General features: G+C 52.3%; 2 protein-coding genes and 1 long non-coding RNA gene across 9 annotated transcripts in view; 2 read left to right on the forward strand and 1 right to left on the reverse strand.

Annotated features, from left to right (window-relative positions):
• Positions 1 to 1,349: 1,349 nt before the first annotated feature.
• Positions 1,350 to 2,903, forward strand: LOC139079639 (uncharacterized). The gene is made up of 3 exons (XR_011533419.1): positions 1,350 to 1,479; positions 1,617 to 1,651; positions 2,777 to 2,903. It is a non-coding gene; the product is annotated as an uncharacterized lncRNA (long non-coding RNA).
• A 556-nt stretch (positions 2,904 to 3,459) lies between these two features.
• On the forward strand, positions 3,460 to 11,085 carry FNDC5 (fibronectin type III domain containing 5). 2 transcript variants are annotated; one of them, XM_070595740.1, is made up of 6 exons: positions 3,460 to 3,682; positions 5,324 to 5,439; positions 5,912 to 6,110; positions 6,453 to 6,542; positions 8,493 to 8,626; positions 8,978 to 11,085. In XM_070595740.1, exons 1-6 carry the CDS (start codon positions 3,475 to 3,477, stop codon positions 8,981 to 8,983), a joined length of 753 nt encoding a protein of 250 aa, XP_070451841.1. In that variant the 5' UTR covers positions 3,460 to 3,474; the 3' UTR covers positions 8,984 to 11,085. The 2 variants fall into 2 exon arrangements, with proteins under 2 accessions (XP_070451841.1, XP_070451830.1); XM_070595729.1 differs by having other exon boundaries at positions 9,543 to 11,085.
• A 3,157-nt stretch (positions 11,086 to 14,242) lies between these two features.
• Positions 14,243 to 18,315, reverse strand: part of S100PBP (S100P binding protein) — a 41,452-nt gene continuing 37,379 nt past the window's right edge. For all 6 annotated transcript variants that reach the window (XM_008521852.2, XM_070610373.1, XM_070610375.1 and 3 more), the window contains one exon: positions 14,243 to 16,922. In XM_008521852.2, the coding sequence (XP_008520074.2) occupies positions 16,781 to 16,922 (142 nt within the window). In that variant the 3' untranslated portion in view covers positions 14,243 to 16,780. The remainder of the gene's footprint in view (positions 16,923 to 18,315) is intronic.

An 18,315-nucleotide genomic window follows, 5' to 3' on the forward strand; every position in this document is an offset into this window, starting at 1 on the left:
GCGAGCCGCTTCCTCTTTGAGCCTCAGTTTCCTCATCTATAAAATGTGTGTAACAACCCTGACTGCTCAGGATCGTGAGGATTCAAAAGAAGCTTCTCTCATGCATGTGATGTGTCAGCACGTGGAAAGTGTTGGCTGAGTGGTGGGGCCCTTCCTCAGTGTGGTCTTGACCCTGAGCTTAGCCACTGCATCTGTGAGCAGCAAGCCCCGTGGAGCCCTCCAGGGAAGGAACACATATGCCCTGTCGTGAGCCCTGGGCCCTGGACCCCGCCCTGAGTAGTCCCCAGAGGGAGGCAGACTGGGTCAAGCCCTGGACTTGGAGCCACATAACTGAATTTGAGACGTAGCTCCATAATTCACTGGCTGTGTGACCCAGGGCAAGTCCCCACACCTCTCTGAGCCTCAGCTTCCTGATCTGGGATGGGTAATAACACGTACCAGCTGAAGACTCAAAATAACATGGACAAAAAGCCAAGCCCTTGGTAGGTGCTTGGCTATCATATCCCCAAGGCGATCTCTTGATTCCTCCTGTGATTTAGGGGGTGTGCATCTAGGGGGCCCCTAGACAGGGCCATGACCATTCTAGGTGGCGAAGAGGAGCCCCTCCACTCTAAATGGTTCCCAGGAGTCTGGCTTGGGCACCTGTAGCCTGGGGTAGGTGCTGGGACTCCGGCCAGCTCTGGGCCCTCAGGACCATCCAAATGCTCATGACCTCAACAGGCACCAATGCATAAGTGACCAGGCAGCCCCCAGGAGAGGTCCGTGGGGGTCCTCCAAATGGAGACCAGTGCAGCTGGGTAGGACAGAAGCCCACCCCGCAACCCCCACCCAGATCGCCGTTCATGCAATCACTCATTCTTCTGCTGCTGTATTTCCAGAATGTTGCACAGAGCCTGGTACATAAAAGGTGTTCAATAAATACATGTTGGAAGAACAAATTGACTCCGTACATTCAACAAACATTGACTGAGTGCCTACCGCTCTTAGCCCTGTGTAAGAGATGGTGTAGAGGAACTGGTCACGACAGCCCCCTCCCTGGGTCACCCCGGCTGCCTCTAAACCCTCCCAGCTCTTCCCATCCCCAACCCTGCTTCCGCTGGTGGCCAGGCGCCAGGCATCAGGACTTTTCCCAGAATCGAGGTAATGCAGAAGTACCCCCTGTCTTTCATGCCCGCTCCTCCAGCCACCCTTCCTGGAACATCCTTCTAAAACCTGCAGACACAGCCATCTGCCCCTCCCAATGCCTCACATCTACCTGGGGCTATGCCTGGAGAGGCCAGCAGGTGGCGTTAAATCCACCACCTCCCCCGGACTGGACTCCAGACCCTGCCAGGACCCTGTCCCTCCTCCTTTTCTCCCCAACAGGGACAGGAGTGGATTCCGACCTCTAACTGACCCCTCTCCTTCCTGCTGGCTCCTGTGATGAGGCCTGAGGAGACTCCAGTTGCTCCTGCAGGCCCCTGGTTGTCTTCCTGCCTGGTGGGTGAGGGGGTCCCTAGGGGCCAAACTGCAGCTGCTGGGGCGGGTTGGGAGGGGTGGGGCGGAAAGCAGCTGCTGAGAGAGAAGAGAAAAAGGAGAGAGAGCTGCTCTCGTGCCTCGGCTCCTATCCCAAACAGGTGGAGGTCCCAACTGAGGCTGACCCCAGGACAAGGTATGTGGCTGAGGAAGCAGATGGGGCTGGGGGTGTCAGCCTGCCAAGTGGAGCAGGCCTGGGGTTAGACTGCGCTGCTCAGCAAGAGCCGCTGAGCTCCCTCCCATCTCACCCCTTCCAAGGTGACCAAGTGGAACCTTGGGCAGGGAAGGGAGTCCTGGGCGGGGTATGTGGAGATGTGGCCTCTGTTGCTGCTCTCGACTCACTGTGTGAATTTGCACCAAGCTCTTCCCATCTCCCGACCTCAGTTTCTTAATCTAAAATGGGAGGAGTGGGGGGAGATCTTGAAGATGTTCTGTGGGATATCTTTTCAAGATGTCTCCTTTCCAAAAAGGATTAGCCCTTCCAGGGGCATCTGGAAGACCAGAAGGCCTTCAAGACCCAAAAGGATGCCCCACTACTGGTGAAATTTCAGAAAGGGCGGGGCATCATTGGGAGAGATGGGTGGCCCCTCCAAGTCTGGGGCCCTGATCTGTGCCTCTCTCCTCAACCTTGTTTCTCTGGCTGGGACTCAGGGTGGAGAGTGTCACAGGGTGGGGCTGGGGGGCTTGCCTGGCGGCGGGCTCCAGAGGCCCCTCTTTAAGGAGAGGGTGGTGTGTGCAGGCTGAGGGCATTTCTCTGCCACCCCAAGATCAGAAAAGGAGTGGACTGGGCAGAAGGGTGTGTGGGGCGAGGTAGGGGCAGGGGTAGGCATATGGGTGACCCCAAGGTGATGAGGGAGGGGTCACGCAAGCCCTTGTATGAACTGCGGCTGGGCTGCTCGCCATCAAAACCCCCTGCTCGGTAGAGGCGTTAGCTCGTTCACTGCTCACAGCGTTCAGTTCCGTCGGGTGAGAAAGGGGGATGGGGTGGGCTGGAGCCGCTCCTCCCGCACCCTGCTCTTGGGAAGAGATTGTTCCAGATTGTTCTCTGGCTGGGGAGGAGCTGGCACAGGCAAGTTCTAGGATCTCAGGGATCCCAGGGGGGCTGAGTTCGCTCTGGGTGGGGAGGCAATCCAGTCAAGCCCAGGTTTGGGAGTCGGATTGGCTCTGCGGTGGGTCCTCGGGCAAGTCCAGCAGCCTCTCCAAGCTGCCGTCTGCTTCTGTGCAAAATGCCGACGGCGGAGCAGGCCTTATGGGGTTGCAGGGAGAAGTAAGCAACACAACGCAAGCAAAGCCCTCCACACAACCTCTGGCACCTCGGAGACCCTCGTGGTTACTCTCATTGCGGAGATAAAAACGGAGGCCCAAAGAAGGGGAAGGATCGGCCCGGGGTCACAGGGCCTGGCCCTCCAGGGAGTCAGAGGACCCTCTTCTTGGCCCAGTAGCTACTGTATGCATCCCGGCACCTACTCTGCACTCTATAGTCTATAGTCACCCCATCCCTGCGCTGACGACTCCCCTCTGCTCACTCCTGCCCCGGCCAGCAAGGCCGGGGGTCTGGGGTGGAGTGAGGGGTGGGGACTCCTAGGCCGAGGTCAGCTGTGGGGTGGGGGCCCAGAGGGGCATCTCCGTGACGCTTGTCCTCCCTCTCCCTGGGGACAGGGGAGAGACGGGGGCCGGGGCAGGGCTGTGCGGGGGAGAGGGGCTGCGAGGTCGGCGCGCAGCACGCGGGGGGCGCGCAGAGCCCGGCTCGCAGGAGTGAGCGAGTGGGAGCCGCGGGTCGGCGAAGCCCGGGCTGGGGCCGAGCGGGAGCGGGGGCGGGAGGGGGGCGCCCTCCGCCCCTCACCCGCCCCCGCGCCTCTCCCCGCCGCGGGGGCGCCCCGCCCCCCGGGCGCCCGACGTGGACGCGGCCGCCGCCGCCGCCGCCGCCGCCGCGCGGGAGTCGCTGTCCGCGGAGCCGACATGCAGGCGGCGCGGGGCGGCGCGGGGCGGCCGGGCCGGGCGGGCCGCGGGCTGGAGCGCGAGCGCCAGCGGCCGCCGGGCGCCGGAGCCGCGTCCGCCTGCGCCGCCCCGGGCCGGCCGGCCGGAGGAGCCGCCATGCGCCCCGGGCCGCCCCGCGCCGCGCTCCGCCTGTGGCTGGGCTGCGTCTGCCTCGCGCTGGTGCAGGCGGGTAAGGGGGCCCGGGCGGGGGGCGGGGGGCGCGGGCGGGCGGGCTCCCCTCGCGCCCGGCCCGGGAGTCCGCCGCTCCCTTCCCTGCTCCCTGGGGAGCCCGTCTCTGCCCCGATCACCGCTCCCTGACCGCACCCCCAGCCTCTTCCCTGCCTTCTTGACCCCAGGCCCGTCCTGCAGCCCCTAAACTCCTGCCCACCACCCCAGCCCTGGGGTCTAGGGTCTTGCGATCCCCAGTCCCCGCATCCCATTCCCCTGACCCCAGGCCTCTGCCTCAGGTGCCCTAGCTCCCTTCTCTGGCCCAGGGAGCAGCTGAGGACACCGGTCCCCCCACCGTGGGCCTTGCTCCCTGTCCCCAAAGCCCTGCAGGCCAACTCTGCAGGTCGGAGCGGGATGGGGTCCCAGTGTGGGTGAGCATGTGTGAGGGGGATGGGGCCTGGCATCCTAGGGCTCCCGGTGGGTGGGGGTGGCCCCCTGAGCCTGGTGCAGTCAGGGTCGGGCCTGCCCTGTGGGGCCCAGCCTCATCCTCCCCCAGCCTCTCCTGACGCCCTGTCTGTCTCTTTGGCTGCTGCTGCCTCACTCATCTCTACCTCTGCCCATCTCTCCGTGGCTCAGTGCTCTCTCTCTCTGCTTCCGTCTCTGTGTCTGTCTCTGATACCCCACTGTCTGTTCTCTGATTCGGTGTCTGCCACCACCTGTCTGTGTCTGTCTGTCTCTTTCCGTCTCCACGTCTGGCTTTGTCTCCCCAGCCCCTTGGGCTTCAAGGCCACTCATCTGTGGGATGAAGGGTCCTGCTCAGGCCCAGGTCTTCCCCTTGCAGTACCTGACCCTTGGGAGGGATATAGAGGCTTCTGTGACTCTGCTGCTCCTCTCCTAGAAGGTTCTTCCTTCCCTGACCCCACCGCCCTCATCACTTTCCCTCCTACTCCCTTCTCGACTGCCCCTCTTTCATCCTTTTCCTGTGTCCAGAAGGCCCTACCGTAGTCTTGACTCAGCTGGGGGGCCCTGCTCTAAGTGACCCTCTTCTCCTGCCGCCTCCCCACCTGCCTCTTGGGGCTGGCAGTGTGGAGAAGAGGCTCACCTAGATCCCTCCCCAGGCTCTTCCTGCCCGGGTCACCACGATCCGGGGGGTTCCTCTCTTGATCCCCACTCCCATCCCAGGGCTCACCCCAGCCTGGCTCTTCTGGACCTCTGGGTCTTTCTTCTTCCCTCAAGGTCACTCACTTGACATCGCAGTACTGTAGAAAAAGTACTGGACTGGGAGTGTTTTTAACTGCGTTCATCAGACTACCCTTCAGTCCTGCCACCCCAGCCACCTGTGTCTCCTGTCCCCCAACCTCTTACCCCCCTCTCCATTAGATTGGCCCCTGGCCCAGGCCCATCGACTTTAGCTTGGACTCCTGGTAGGGCAGGTAGTGGCCACCAGGGGGTCCCAACCTGGACACAAGGAGCCTAGGGCCTCTCAGGCCTGGCTCTTCAACCCATGAGGGAGCTGAGACCCATGTGCCAACCCCATTGGAGGCCTGGGTTTCTTCCTTCCCCCACTGCATGGCCTTCCCAAGGGTCCCCTTTCTCATTTATGAGACAATAGGCCTAGGCCTCAGCAGGGGGTGCTCAGGCTCAGGTGCTGCCTCACCCCCAGACAGCCCCTCCGCCCCAGTGAATGTCACTGTCAGGCACCTCAAGGCCAACTCGGCGGTGGTGAGCTGGGATGTCCTGGAGGACGAGGTTGTCATCGGATTTGCCATCTCTCAGCAGGTAACCCTGGAGGGCCCCTGGGAGGGAAGAACACACCAAGATAGTAGCGGTGGCGTGGGGAGGAGGGGTGCAGAGAGAGAACGGGAGAAGGAAAGAGGAGCAAGAGAGACAGGCAGAAAGTCGCACATATGGCTTGAAAGGGGGGCCGGAAGGGAATCAGTCAGCGAGGGAGGGCTCAGGAGCCTTTGATTGGAACCTGGGAATTAAGAGCATGGGCTTGATCTTAGACTTGAGTTTGGGACCTGGCTCCAGGTCTGACTAGGTGTATGGCCTTGGGCAACTTCCCTAACCTCTGAGCCGGGCTCCTTATCTGTAAAGTGGAGATAATGGTGCCTACTCCAGAAATGATGGGATGCATAAGTAAGCTTGTGTGTGTAAAGGGCTGAGCATGGGAGCCGGGTGCGGCCTGTGGGTAAGCCCCAGAGTAGGGTGGGGGGCTGGACACTGAGAGCAGCGGCTTTTGCCTTGGCAGAAGAAGGACGTTCGGATGCTGCGCTTCATCCAGGAGGTGAACACCACCACCCGCTCGTGCGCCCTCTGGGACCTGGAGGAGGACACTGAGTACATTGTGCACGTGCAGGCCATCTCCATTCAGGGCCAGAGTCCGGCTAGCGAGCCGGTGCTCTTCAAGACACCGCGCGAGGCTGAGAAGATGGCGTCCAAGAACAAAGGCAGGGGCGGGGTAGGGTGAGGGCTGGTCAGGGCCAGAGCAGAGGGTGGCTCGAGGAAAGCGCTAACTCCCGCATGGCTCCCCCCACCCCTGCTGCCTGGTAAAGCAGTACCTGAGAGAGAGGAGGTTCACACGAGTCCCCCAAGACAGTGGGTCCATCAATGTGGGACTATGGATTAAGTCTCATGGCTGCCACCCCGAGTAGCCATCAGCATGTTCTCGAATCACTTTTTATCAGATGTGTGGCCACCTATAGAAATAAGTGCTTCCTGTCTTGGGCTCGGCCCTAGAGCGTGGCCGGGGGAGGGAAGGAGCCCTGGACCTGGTGTCCCTCTTTCCACAGATGAGGTGACCATGAAGGAGATGGGGAGGAACCAGCAGCTGCGGACAGGCGAGGTGCTGATCATCGTCGTGGTCCTGTTCATGTGGGCCGGTGAGTCTGGCCTCCGAGCCCTTCTTCACTTAACCTCTGGGGAGTGGAGGCCCCTGACCAGCCCCCTTCTCTCACAGAAACGAAGGGTACGGGGCTTGGAAACAGCTGAGAGACAAGGTGAGAAGTCTCTAAGTCCTGCTCTGGGGAGCAGACTTGATCCCTTCTCTAACTCACGCCTCACCAAAGAAAGCGCCTATTGACAGCTGTCTTTTAGGGTTATGTGAGCACCTGTCCTTCCCCTCCCTCAGGAGTGGCACAGGCTCCAGGGGGTGGGCACATCCACAGCCCCTTTGCCCTCTGGCCATGGCTGCCGCAGCCTCTCCTTCCTCCTCCAGGTCGCTGTGCCTCCAGGTGCTTCAGGCCTGGGCAGCTCAGGGTTGGGACACCCTCTTAACCTACTCATCCTTCTAGACCTGGCTCGGAGAAGGCCTCCCTAAAACCTCCCCAACCCTGCAGCAGAATATCCTCCTGCCTCGCTGCCCCCAGCACACACATTAGTTGGCCTCATGTCTCTCTCTTTCCCACTTGTCTGTGAGCTCCGTGAGGATAAAGACCAAAGTTCGTCTGTGTACTCAACTCGACCAGCCTTTCCTGAACAGTCCCTCCATTCCAGATAGTGCTGCTACAATCATGACTAAGAAGAGCCCTGTGCTTGCAAGGCACTCGGTCTTGGAGAAGCCAGGCCCATACTTAACTCTAATTCAATGTGATGAGAGCAGCAGAGATGGAATTAGTTCTGGGGCTAGGCGCAGAAATCAGGGAAAACCCAGAGAGGAGGTAACATGGGAATTGAGCTTTGAAGGATGAATAGGAGTTCACCAGGCAGCCAAAATAAGGATTCTGGGCACAGTGTGTTCAAGAAACAAATTGAGCTCAGTCTGGCTACATGCAGCTGTGACTCAAGAGAGATGGCAGAAAGTAGGGGAGTAATGGCGCTGAGGCTGTGGAGGGGCTGGATGGAGTCCGTTTTGAGGGACTCAAACACCAGGCCAAAGCTGTGTTAGCCTGGCGGTTGAGAGGGGACGCTCTATTGTAAAAGCATCTAGAAAAAAATGTTCCGTAGGCACATAGAAAAACAGGCACTTGAAAAAAAGCAGGAAAAAGAAAAGATTTTACAAAAGAGGAAGTTTGCTTATGGTGCATTATTAGATTTGGCACAGACCGTATTTACATAATCGTAACAATATAAACAGCGAATTAACCCAAAATCCTGATGTAATTTTGTTAGGATGATGGGGAACGAAGTAGAAGGAGTTGTTAGGCTTTGTCTACCATGATGGAAAGTCAACAGACAGTATCTAAAACAGAGCAAGAAATAGCAGTATAAATCAAATATAGAGGTAAAAATGGAGAAAACACCTACAAGAATTGGAGTTGGCTGCTTTATAACTATCTGATTTTCAAAAAATGTTATGTTCATGTATTATTAGTTTGATAACAATAAACATTTAGCAGAGTGCAGGCCCTGAAATTCACATCCCAGCTCCACGACTGTGTGACCTTGAGTGGGGTATCTGAGCTCTGTGTCAGTGTCCTCGCTCCTAACCCGGGAGTGATGATAAAAGGTACCCTCAGAGAGCTGTGAGGATTAAGGGAGCTAGAATGTGTCAGTGCACAGCACAGGGGTTGGCACATGCTCCACAAATGCTATTGTTTCTACTTCCTCCTAAAGGACAAGGGGAGCTGTCAGAGGTTTAACAGAAGGGAAGGGAAGAGATACAGTCGGATGCATGTTGTGAGAAGATCAACCTAGCAGCGGTGAAGGGGAGGGCTGGGAAGGGGACAGGAGGGCCTAGGAGCCAGAGGCTAGAGGCAGACTGTGGCAGTAGTGCAGGCGAGAGACCATCTGGACTCAGTACCCAACCGGAGCTCAGCAAGTGCTGGTGGGAATGAAGCAGGGGGCAAGGACTTGGGCTGTGGCCTCTGACTGCTCTCCCTTGTCCCCACCAGGCGTCATCGCCCTCTTCTGCCGTCAGTATGACATTATCAAGGACAATGAACCCAATAACAACAAGGAAAAAACCAAGAGTGCGTCAGAAACCAGCACACCAGAGCACCAAGGCGGGGGTCTTCTCCGCAGCAAGGTGAGGGCAGGACACGGGTGGGCAGCCCCATGGCTTGTGCACTTGTAGTCCCTAGACTGCAGAAGGGTCAGCTCAGGGCCTGGCATGGCTACAGCTGGGCAGAGCCAAGCTTGGCCACTGCCTGTGTGCACAGGGGACACTGCAAATTGATTTTGGATCCTCTCCTTTTACAGGGTGCCAGGGCCAGTGGGATTAAAAAAAAAAGGGCAGCGAATGGGAAGAGCAGAATTCCTGGTTGGTGTGGGAGAGCAAGAGTAGGGGGTCCGGGCTCGTGTCTGCTCCTGCTGTGCTGGGTGACCTTGGGCAGGTGCTTCACCTCTTTGTACCTTCATTTCCTCTTCCGTAAAACAGATATGAAACCTTTTCAGTGCTTGCTCTGAGCAGCTCAGAAGAAAGACATAGAGGATGTGAGAGGATCTCATGGTTCTGACGATGATTATCCAGCAAACATCTGGCCCTCTCTACATTTCCTCCTCCCTCCATCTCCTTATCCTCTGGCTTACTGTCCTCTCTTGGCTTCTCTCTTTCTGGCACATTTTCCTGAAGCTTCTTATTAACCCCCATCTCCAGAAGCACCTCAACAGTGTCAGTGGCTGAGGCTGCGCTCAGAGGCAGATCTGCAGGATTTGAGAGAACCAGCCAGCGGGATGGCTCTGCTGGGGGTGGCCTGGGAACCAAGGGCCGTGGGCCCAGGACCCAGTCTTGGCCTCTCAGTGAGTGGGGCCGAAGGCTGGGTTTGAGAAGGCAGAGAGACAAGACATCCAGGCAGGGCTACTCCTTCCACATGAGACAAGAGCCTGGCTTTTAGGCTGCAGCCCCGCTGCTCCCTTCCTTCTTGTATCCTCTCCCTGTTTCCAACCTTGCAAGGAGTCTATTCAGTTAGCCCTGGCCGCTTCTCTCATTTTTTTCCTCCCAGTTTCCAAACAAGCCCTCGGTGAACATCATCGAAGCGTGACTGCCTGTCTGCAGGGAGAAGGATTTCGTTTCTCTTCTCTGCCGGTCCCCAGGTCCACGGGCACAGAGAGAGGGAAGACTGCGGTGGGGGGAGGCACAGCTGGCTGCACAGTTCTCCCTCTGCCCCCGTCCTGGTCTGGTGGAGGAGGCTGAACTACAAACCCAAATTCTGCAAAAAAATAAATAAGCCACAAAACTAAAAGGCCTGGCCCTGTTCTGGAAAAGGCAAAGCTGCATGAGACACAGCCTTCTTTCTGCCTCCTCGCCTCTCCTGGACTGGCTTCCTCTCTGAGAAAATGCACAAAGCTCCTGGGAGATGACAAGCACCTAGAATGATTCAAGCTGTGTCTTTTAGACCACGAACCATCAGGGAAGCTGTGGGGCTGCCTGCCGGGCAGGGTCATGGCTGCCATCAAGCCTTTTCTGGATCCAGCCATCAAGGACTTGTTTGTGGTGTGATGCAAAACGTTGCGAGTGTGTAAGATGTTATCTGTTTTGTTACTTTTGGAAAACATAATCGAAGGGCTTCACTCCAGAGGGCAGAGGGATTCCCCGAGCTGGTTGCCTGCATCCTCTGTCTTCTTTGGCCCTTATTTTGACTGTGAGATCATCAGTCTGGGGTCTTAAGAAGACAAACTAGGAAAGAGACCTGGAAGGTATTGGCCCCATTTCTTTAGGAAAGTCTCTTAGAGTTGTAACAGTGCTGGCTTGCACAACTGAAGAGGTACATCCACGGGACATCCTGAGGGCTGCTAAATCACCCACTCTGGAGTGGCAGCTGCTGGAAGGCAGGACTGAGCCATTCACCACGGACAGTCAAAGCAGCCCTGGCCTCTGGGGTCTCCATTATCTTGCCATCTCATCCAGGGTTCTGTGAAAGCTACCCAGGTCCTCATGTCCTTCCCTAGAGCCTGAGTGGTGTGAGGTGACTGGTCTCTCTCTCCACTGCCCCTTTCTGGTTAAAAAAAAAAAAAATGGTGCTTGATAAGGGAAGGCAGACTCTTCCTAGGACCGACAAGTTATGGCCGCTGAATGCCTGTGTGGGAAGAGATGGACTTCTGCATCTTCCACTGGCGGCTGAGAACGGGCATGCAGGAGGACAGCGCCCAGCACAAGCCTGGCACACAGTAGGCGCTCAGTGGATACCTGTCGAACTGAATGATGAGAGCAATGGCCCCCAACCCAGAGAGCTGAAAGCCATCACCCAATGACCGCCCCTTCCTTCCGGTCTACAAGAGCTCTCATGGCTGGGCCAGCCACCACTCTGCTTTGGCTGAGTGTGGCAGCACAGGTGGGGAGGAGAGATGGGGTAAAAGGCAGATGTCAGCAATACTAAGGGCTTCCTCATGGGAGGGCATGAGGCTCCACTCATTGTCTTGTGACTTCCATCCCTGCTGAATGGGGCTGCAAGGGCAAGGCTCCTTAGGGGAGAGGTCCTTACCTCTGATACAGTTAGAGCAATAACCACTTTTTAAATGTAAAATAAAAAGACAAATGAAAAGGCACATCCTTGTCTTCTGGTAAATGCCCAAATGTTGCCCTCTTTTTCTGGCAGTTGGCAGCAAGTCAGGATGTGTGGAGGAGGAAGTCAGTTCTCTCTCTCCATTTTGGCCTGCAGCTTCTCAGGGACATGCCTGCCAGCCAAGCTGGAGTTGGAAGGGAAATCTTGAACAGATGGGGGTGCACGTGTAGGAGGAGAAAATAGCTGCTCCATCATCCTATTCCTGAGGCCCCCCCAAATCAAGCTTGGGCTGCCTCACCACAGAGGTATGCAGGCTGGTGCTCAGTTTTTCAAACAAAGGGTTTTCCCCTCTGGATGGGCTGGGTGCTTTCCCTGGTCAAAGGAATGCAGTTCTGTTTCTCCACGGGGTCAGGAGGGAAGTAAAGAGGAAGTGCAAGAGCCGCCTGCTGCAGCTCAGTGTTCGCAGCATGCTGTGCTGGGCTGTTAAAGGAACATCGTTACGATCCCAACAGCAGGCTGAAAGGTAGAGTAACGGTGCCAGTGGGCAAACCAGTAAATAGGGCACCTCAAACATTTCTGTCCAGAACCAGCAAGAGCTTGGAGAGAAAAGGTCAGGTGAGCAGGGCTTAGGGTAGGCTGTTCTGGAAGGTTCTGTGAGCAGAGGGAAAGCGGGTCTTAGAGGCTGGGTGGGAACGTGAGAAATCAGTTAGCACACAGAACTCTAATAAGCCCGACCTCAGAGAGGTACTTTCCAAGCCCTCTGTGGCCATCTGGTGCCAAATGTTGGAGAAGCCCCCAACTCAGCATCAGGTATAGACAGCTGTCAGTGGGGTCCAGGGAGCACTGCTGATGGGCGAGTCCTGTCTTCAACTTACCTGTGCCTCCAGGACATCAGCTGGTGGCAGGAGGGGGGTGTGAGGGGAGGGGAGTGAACAACATTCCTGCTTAGCTAAACTCCGTTTCCTTTAATTACCTCCCTAACCCCCAAGTTCTACAATAATTGAGCTTTTCCTGAATCAGCTACCGTGGCACAGTAGAACCCTACAGCTTGGGATGTGGTCCTTTCTTCACCACTCACTTAGGTCTGCAGATTCCTCACAGCTTGGGAAGGGCCCAGGCAAGTTCTTTGAGACTAAGAGACCTGACTTGACCACAGCGGGCCTGTGGAAGGAATGCTGGACTGAGAGGCAGAAGACCCTGCCTTGTAATCATGTAGCAGCTCAGGACAATTACTTCTCTGAGGAGGGACCTTGGTTTCCTATTTCAAAAACAAAGGAATGAGAACAGAGGATTGCCAGACCCCAGCACCACCTAGAGTGGGAGCCAAGGGGAAGAAGCCAAGAGGGAAAGCCCAGGGTCTGAGGAGAGGAAGGACTGGTGAGTGTTTCTGAGGGGCAGGAGTCCTTTTCTCTTTCTAATCTTGTCCCCTCAACCCCTAGCTTTTTAGTATGGGCCCCCTCTAGAATCCAGTTTTAAGATCTCTAATTCAACCCTTTACAGAAATATGTAACAACTCCCTACTCCAGTCATGTGATGTTTCAGACTTCTACTTTATTTCTCACCCTCTTTAAACCCATTTGACTGTTTTGGGATTTCGCTTTTAAGAAGTAGCCTCCAAGAACAAATTGCTTCTATAAATGGGACACCCCCCCCCAATCCAGCCCCACCAAGCTCCGTAAGTATAATATTCCCAAACCCTCAAATGTCACTTGAAGCTAAGTTGAAGATCTTTGTATACAAATAGTTCCTTAATGATACATTTCAGGACTATCACATGGACTCTTTAAAGGTTGTCCAAAGGATTACATTCCACTCCCTTCTCAGTGGGTGCCGGGGAGGGTCAGATTTTCTGTCTATGGCATGTTCCAGTTGTCCTAAGGGAAGAACAGGTGGGGAGGACTGACAAGGCAGGAGCTTGTTCACTAAAGAATTCCACCACTGACCAGCTGATACTTCCTGTGACAAGTGGAAATTTTTTTCCTGACAGGTGCTCTGGCATACAAAGCAAGCATACCCTAGAATCAGCTTAGGAATAATTGTTTTCTCTTGAAAAGCAGGACAACAAGAAGAAAAGCAGGAAACTCTGCTTTCTAGTTGGGTTTTTTCTTCCTGTAAAAGCTCAAAACAGGCTGGTTAGGGAATGAACCCATTCCTTTTAGAGAAGGTCCATTTCTCCTCCTCCTCACTTTTTCATGACCTAAAAACAAGCTGAGGGTAAGGGACATCACCATTTCAGAGAATACGGCCTGGTCTCTGAAACCTTTGATGTCTACAATAACACACTGCTGAAAAGGAAATAAGCAGTTACTGGAGAAAAGATCACCTATACCTGACAGGAACAAAATGGATATGTATAGGTCAAGAGTACCTCAGATTCAGACAAGAGTATCAAATAGCTGGGTAATTAGTAAGTTTATATTGAACCTTTTGCCTGGATTGTAGAATATATACTAGACAAAACTTCTAGAACAGCAGGACAGAGAGCCTGTCTCAATGTGTTGCTACTTATTTTTCTCAGCACGAGCTGAGATTTTAGAAGCATTGGCTAATACAGGTGACAGGCTATTATTGCATTCCCTTTTATCCTTGCTCCTGGGGGTAAGTCTAAGAAGCTTGGTTCACAAAAGGGATCTAAGGAACGCTGTGTCTCCCACATCTACCCACACTTATCCAAACTTCACCCCAGGTTCTAGGAGCACTCAATCTCTGAGAAGTTGGGTTAAGAACAACCCTCAATCTTGTACTGTCATTTCTGGTTTCTCACATCCCTTTGAAAGGGAGAATGCCCCAGGATAGCTCGGCTTCTTCCTTAATCAATGCTAGCTCCGGAGAGGCAGAGACAGGGGGGTCAACCACACAGCCATGGGAAGGAATGCAAGGCAATACCTGTCTGATCGGGCTGAGCCATCTTCCCCCTCTGCAAAAACAGCAGCACAGAGATATTTCAGGCTCTCCCTACGTCAGGCTCCTGACATGCACTATATGTAGCTGCAAATCCCAATCAATTTCAACATTTCTGAACTGCTGGAACGCCTTTCTCAACACTGTAATTTACCCTCAAAAGAACAGGGAGCATTCACCCTCGCCTCCCTAGTACCACATTCTACTAGCTGCCACCCCCTCCCATACCCCTCTAACCTACCTACGCAAAGGAGGAAGGAACTCTCCTTCAAACCCGCAACAGACGGCCACAGCACATATGCCACTGACAAGAACTTTTATTTCTTTTTAATGACATTAAACACAACTGCTACAAGGGAAAAAACATGATAAAGAGGAGGCACCAAACTACAGTTTCATAATCGATCCTGACAACAACTCCAGTAAATCAGGGCCTGCATTAGATGTGAAAGTACAGGTTATTTCAGGCTCTTTACTTACAAGTAAACTATGTAAACAGCACATTTTTACTCTGCTTTGTCAAGACCCCTGTGGTGAGAATGTCATCATGGGTGAAGAACGCTAGGTAGGCAGTTAAATGCACATAATGCTTACTCAAATAAAATAAGGCAATAATTCCACACGAAGTATTAGACTTAGGGGTCAACACCAAATATGAGATATGCAGCTTTAAAAACAGATTAAAACTCCAGATTCTACCCACTACCATCTTTAAGGCAAACGTGCCTGATAATGAGTTTTCTTTGGCTTTGTTTCTTCTTCTTAAAGAATACCATGTTAACCGCTAGAGAACAGTTCTCTCCTCCCCTCGTCCAACAGATTTAATTAAGCTGCTAAAGCTTTGGAAAAACAGACTTACTTGAGTAAAGAGGAAATGTGATTGTCACATTTTCTAGTTAACCCGTCACTCATTTGATTTGGCAAAGGTGATGCTCCCATTACACGTTCAGACTTAAACCCTCCTGTACCAGGAAGGTGGAAGATGAGTCTTAGATTTTGCCTAAGCAAAATGCTGTCCCTTCACTCCTTGGGTTATTGTGGGGAACTACACATTTGCAATGCTAGTTATTCCAGCTACAATTAATTTTAACTATGCTATGGTTCCCAAGGTGGATGTTTGCTTGTCTCCATCGAGCTAATTTAGAGAAACCTGGAGAAGTGATTGACGTAGTAAATGCCAATTATGCCAAGTGAAACAACAGATTTTGACTCTTGCCTTTGAACAGAACTTCTTTGCATTTTGGTCCCAGAATCTGTACCAAATGTCCATGAAAAAGAGACTCCTAGACTGGATAAAAACAGTAAACACTTAGGGATAGTTATCTAAGTTTACTGATGGCTTGAATGACAAAGCGTTTCCCAAGTCAGTTTCTAACCCAGGGTAGATGTTGAAGATGGGTTACTCACATACAAAGATAGGGCTGATGAAACAACAAAACCAGACAGAGGCAGCTAGCCCGGTATCACAGGCTGTGCTACAGCAACTACATACGACCTTCACAGAGAGTGAACAATAGCACGGATGCCGGGACTGCAAATCTCCCAAAAGATGTCTAGCACTATCTGTAAAGAGAGTAAAAACTCCTAAGACATCCATTAAGATGGCTGAAAAAAGTCTGTCAACTTGAATTAAAACACCAAACCTTAAGATCAGGTAATGCTTTTCCACACAGGCTTAATCACAACCATATTAGACCCACTTGAGCAGGTCTGTGAAACTACACCATAGGTTTGACCAAATGAGGAGACAGTAACATCCGGTCTAAAGGCACCTCTTGTTAACTAACAAGGGAGACAAAAGAGTGCCTCTCCCAAGTCTCTCCCCACGGACGGAGGCTCACTGACTAACACAGCAACTCCCACTTGAAGTGGGGTTCAGCAGGTGAAACTGAAGACCAACCAACACCTCAACAGCACTGGCTTTCTGGCCCGTCCCCTACAGTCAAGACTCTGGGTGGGCAACTCTTCAGTAAGGACAGCAGGGAGGCTCTTCTTAGAGGCATATACATGTCTAACAAGATACGAGACTATGCTGGTAGAACCCGAAGGAGCACAGTGGTCACTGGGGCAAAACAAGGAAAATCCTTGAGGAAAGGCAGAGAAGACAATCACAAGACCAGTCACAAGACCACAAATCAACAAGGGTTAGTCAGTAGTCTCCTGTCAGAGTTCAGATGTCTAAGATTTGTAAACACCACTGTGCAAAATCAATTTAATGAAGAATGAAAAAAAGCCAAAAAAATAAAGGCAGCTAGTTGGTACAAAAAGGAGACAATTTACACCTTTAATTTGTCCTTTCAACAGGATTTTTGTCCTGCTCCATCCTACTGCAAAGGTTCTAGATTACCAACTTTAAAATACTGACAGGTAAATTCAGAGATTCAAATAAAAAAATAAGAGGGGCTGTTAAAAGTGACTTGTGTCTGTCTTTAAGTCATCAGCAATAATTAGCACTGGCTTGCAGCCTGCTCAAGAACCTCTTCCTTACAGGAGATTTTGGGCACCAGAAGCAGACTTGACTTCTGCACGGAGGTGGGTGTTTTGCTTGAGCCTGGGGGTTTTGGCTTAATGTTGGCTTTCAGGAGGTGGCCACCTCCAATTTAAATAAAAAAATAAAAACTGTATCAACTTAACACTGCTTAAACACATACATACACACATACAAACAAACAGGAAGGACCTTATACAAAAAAATTCAAGTCAGCAATGGGCATTTCCAAAAGGTAACAAGTTCTTTAAATAAAAATCTTGTGAAAAATAAAATTCAAAATCTACAAAGCACAAAACAACACAAGAAGATGACATGCTGCTCTGGATAGGACCCTGGATAGGGACCTTCACTGCTGATGGGATGAGACAAATGGACTGGCCCGGAAATCTGAAAGACGCTGGAACCGGTGGTGGCTTCGCATGTTCCTGTCAACCCACTGAGTCAGACTGCATCTTTGCAGAGGTTTCTGTCGTTTCCGGGCATAGTTTCTATAAGGAGAAAGGGGAAATAAAAAACAGGAAAAGATGAGGGTTTCAGCTGGAATGGCTATTTGTATACACAAAAGGCCAAGACAACTATTTTAAAAATATCATTACTTTTGGAAAACGGATATTTTATATTTCGAGTCTCACAATTTTGGAAATTTCATACTATTTTATTTATACAAAATTCATAACATTATAAGTGCTATTTCCTTCCAACTTCCAAAGCTACCTAATTCCCATACAGGTATTATGGTGATATGTGCCATTTACACAAATGTTCTAAGAAACCTAGGGACAGGCCTTGCCTGTATAATGTATACTAACATTTACGTAGGAAAAAAATATTTTGTTCCTCTAGAAACATTTAGAGCAGGATCTATATTTCATTGCTTGCATCAGACCTGTACCTCCAATAGGACCTCATTGTCTGACACTGCTCAAGGTTGCTCAGGACACAGCAGTTAAAATTAGAATAAAATTCCCAGAGAAGGTAAATCATCATGTGAGTATCACACTGCAAGTTCAGAAACTGAACAATTAATAGCACAGGCTCAAAGTAAAGTTTCTTGAGAGTCTCCTTTAGCCATATGCTGGGCTTGGGGTTCTTTTTTGTTGTTGTTTTTTAAAGATTGGCACCTGGGCTAACATCTGTTGCCAATCTTCTTTTTTTGCGTTTTTTCTTCTTCTTCCCAATAAACAATTTAAATGTCCACCCTAGTGGAATTATTATTTTATTTAGTTATTTTTTTGAGGAAGATTAGCCCTGAGCTAACACCTGCTGCCAATCCTCCTCTTTTTGCTGAGGAAGGCTGGCCCCGAGCTAACATCTGTGCCCATCTTCCTCTACTTTATATGTGGGATGCCTGCCACAGCATGGCCTTCTGCATGGTGCCATGGCCGCGCCCGGGATCCAAACCGGTGAACCCCGGGCCTCCAAAGCGGAATGTGCACACTTAACCACTGCGCCACCGGGCCGGCTGGGCTTGGGTTCTGAACAGGACCCTCTGAGATAATCTGATCCCATTCTCAGCTCAAGTTGCTCCTAATAACCACCTGGGAAGCTTTTTAAAGATACAGATTCTTGGCGCCCCCATCTCCCTCCCAGACTCAGAATCCCTGGAGTCAAGGCCTGGACATCTGTATTTTTAGACCTCTCCACAGGTGATTATGAGTAGCAGCCAGGGTTGAAAATAATTATAAACAGCATTACAATGACATTTAGCTAGCCCTATATGCAAATACTTGCTGAATTATTTAAACACCTCATCTCATTTAATGCTAACGACAATCCTACCAGAAAAAGACTCTCCTTAACTCCTTGTACAGGTAAAGAAACTGAGCCTCAGGTTAGGTAACTTGCCCAAGGTCATACAGTGGAGTAAGGAGCCCGGATTTG

This window comes from Equus przewalskii, chromosome 2, assembly GCF_037783145.1.
Source record: "Equus przewalskii isolate Varuska chromosome 2, EquPr2, whole genome shotgun sequence".
In the NCBI taxonomy this organism is placed as follows: domain Eukaryota; kingdom Metazoa; phylum Chordata; class Mammalia; order Perissodactyla; family Equidae; genus Equus; species Equus przewalskii.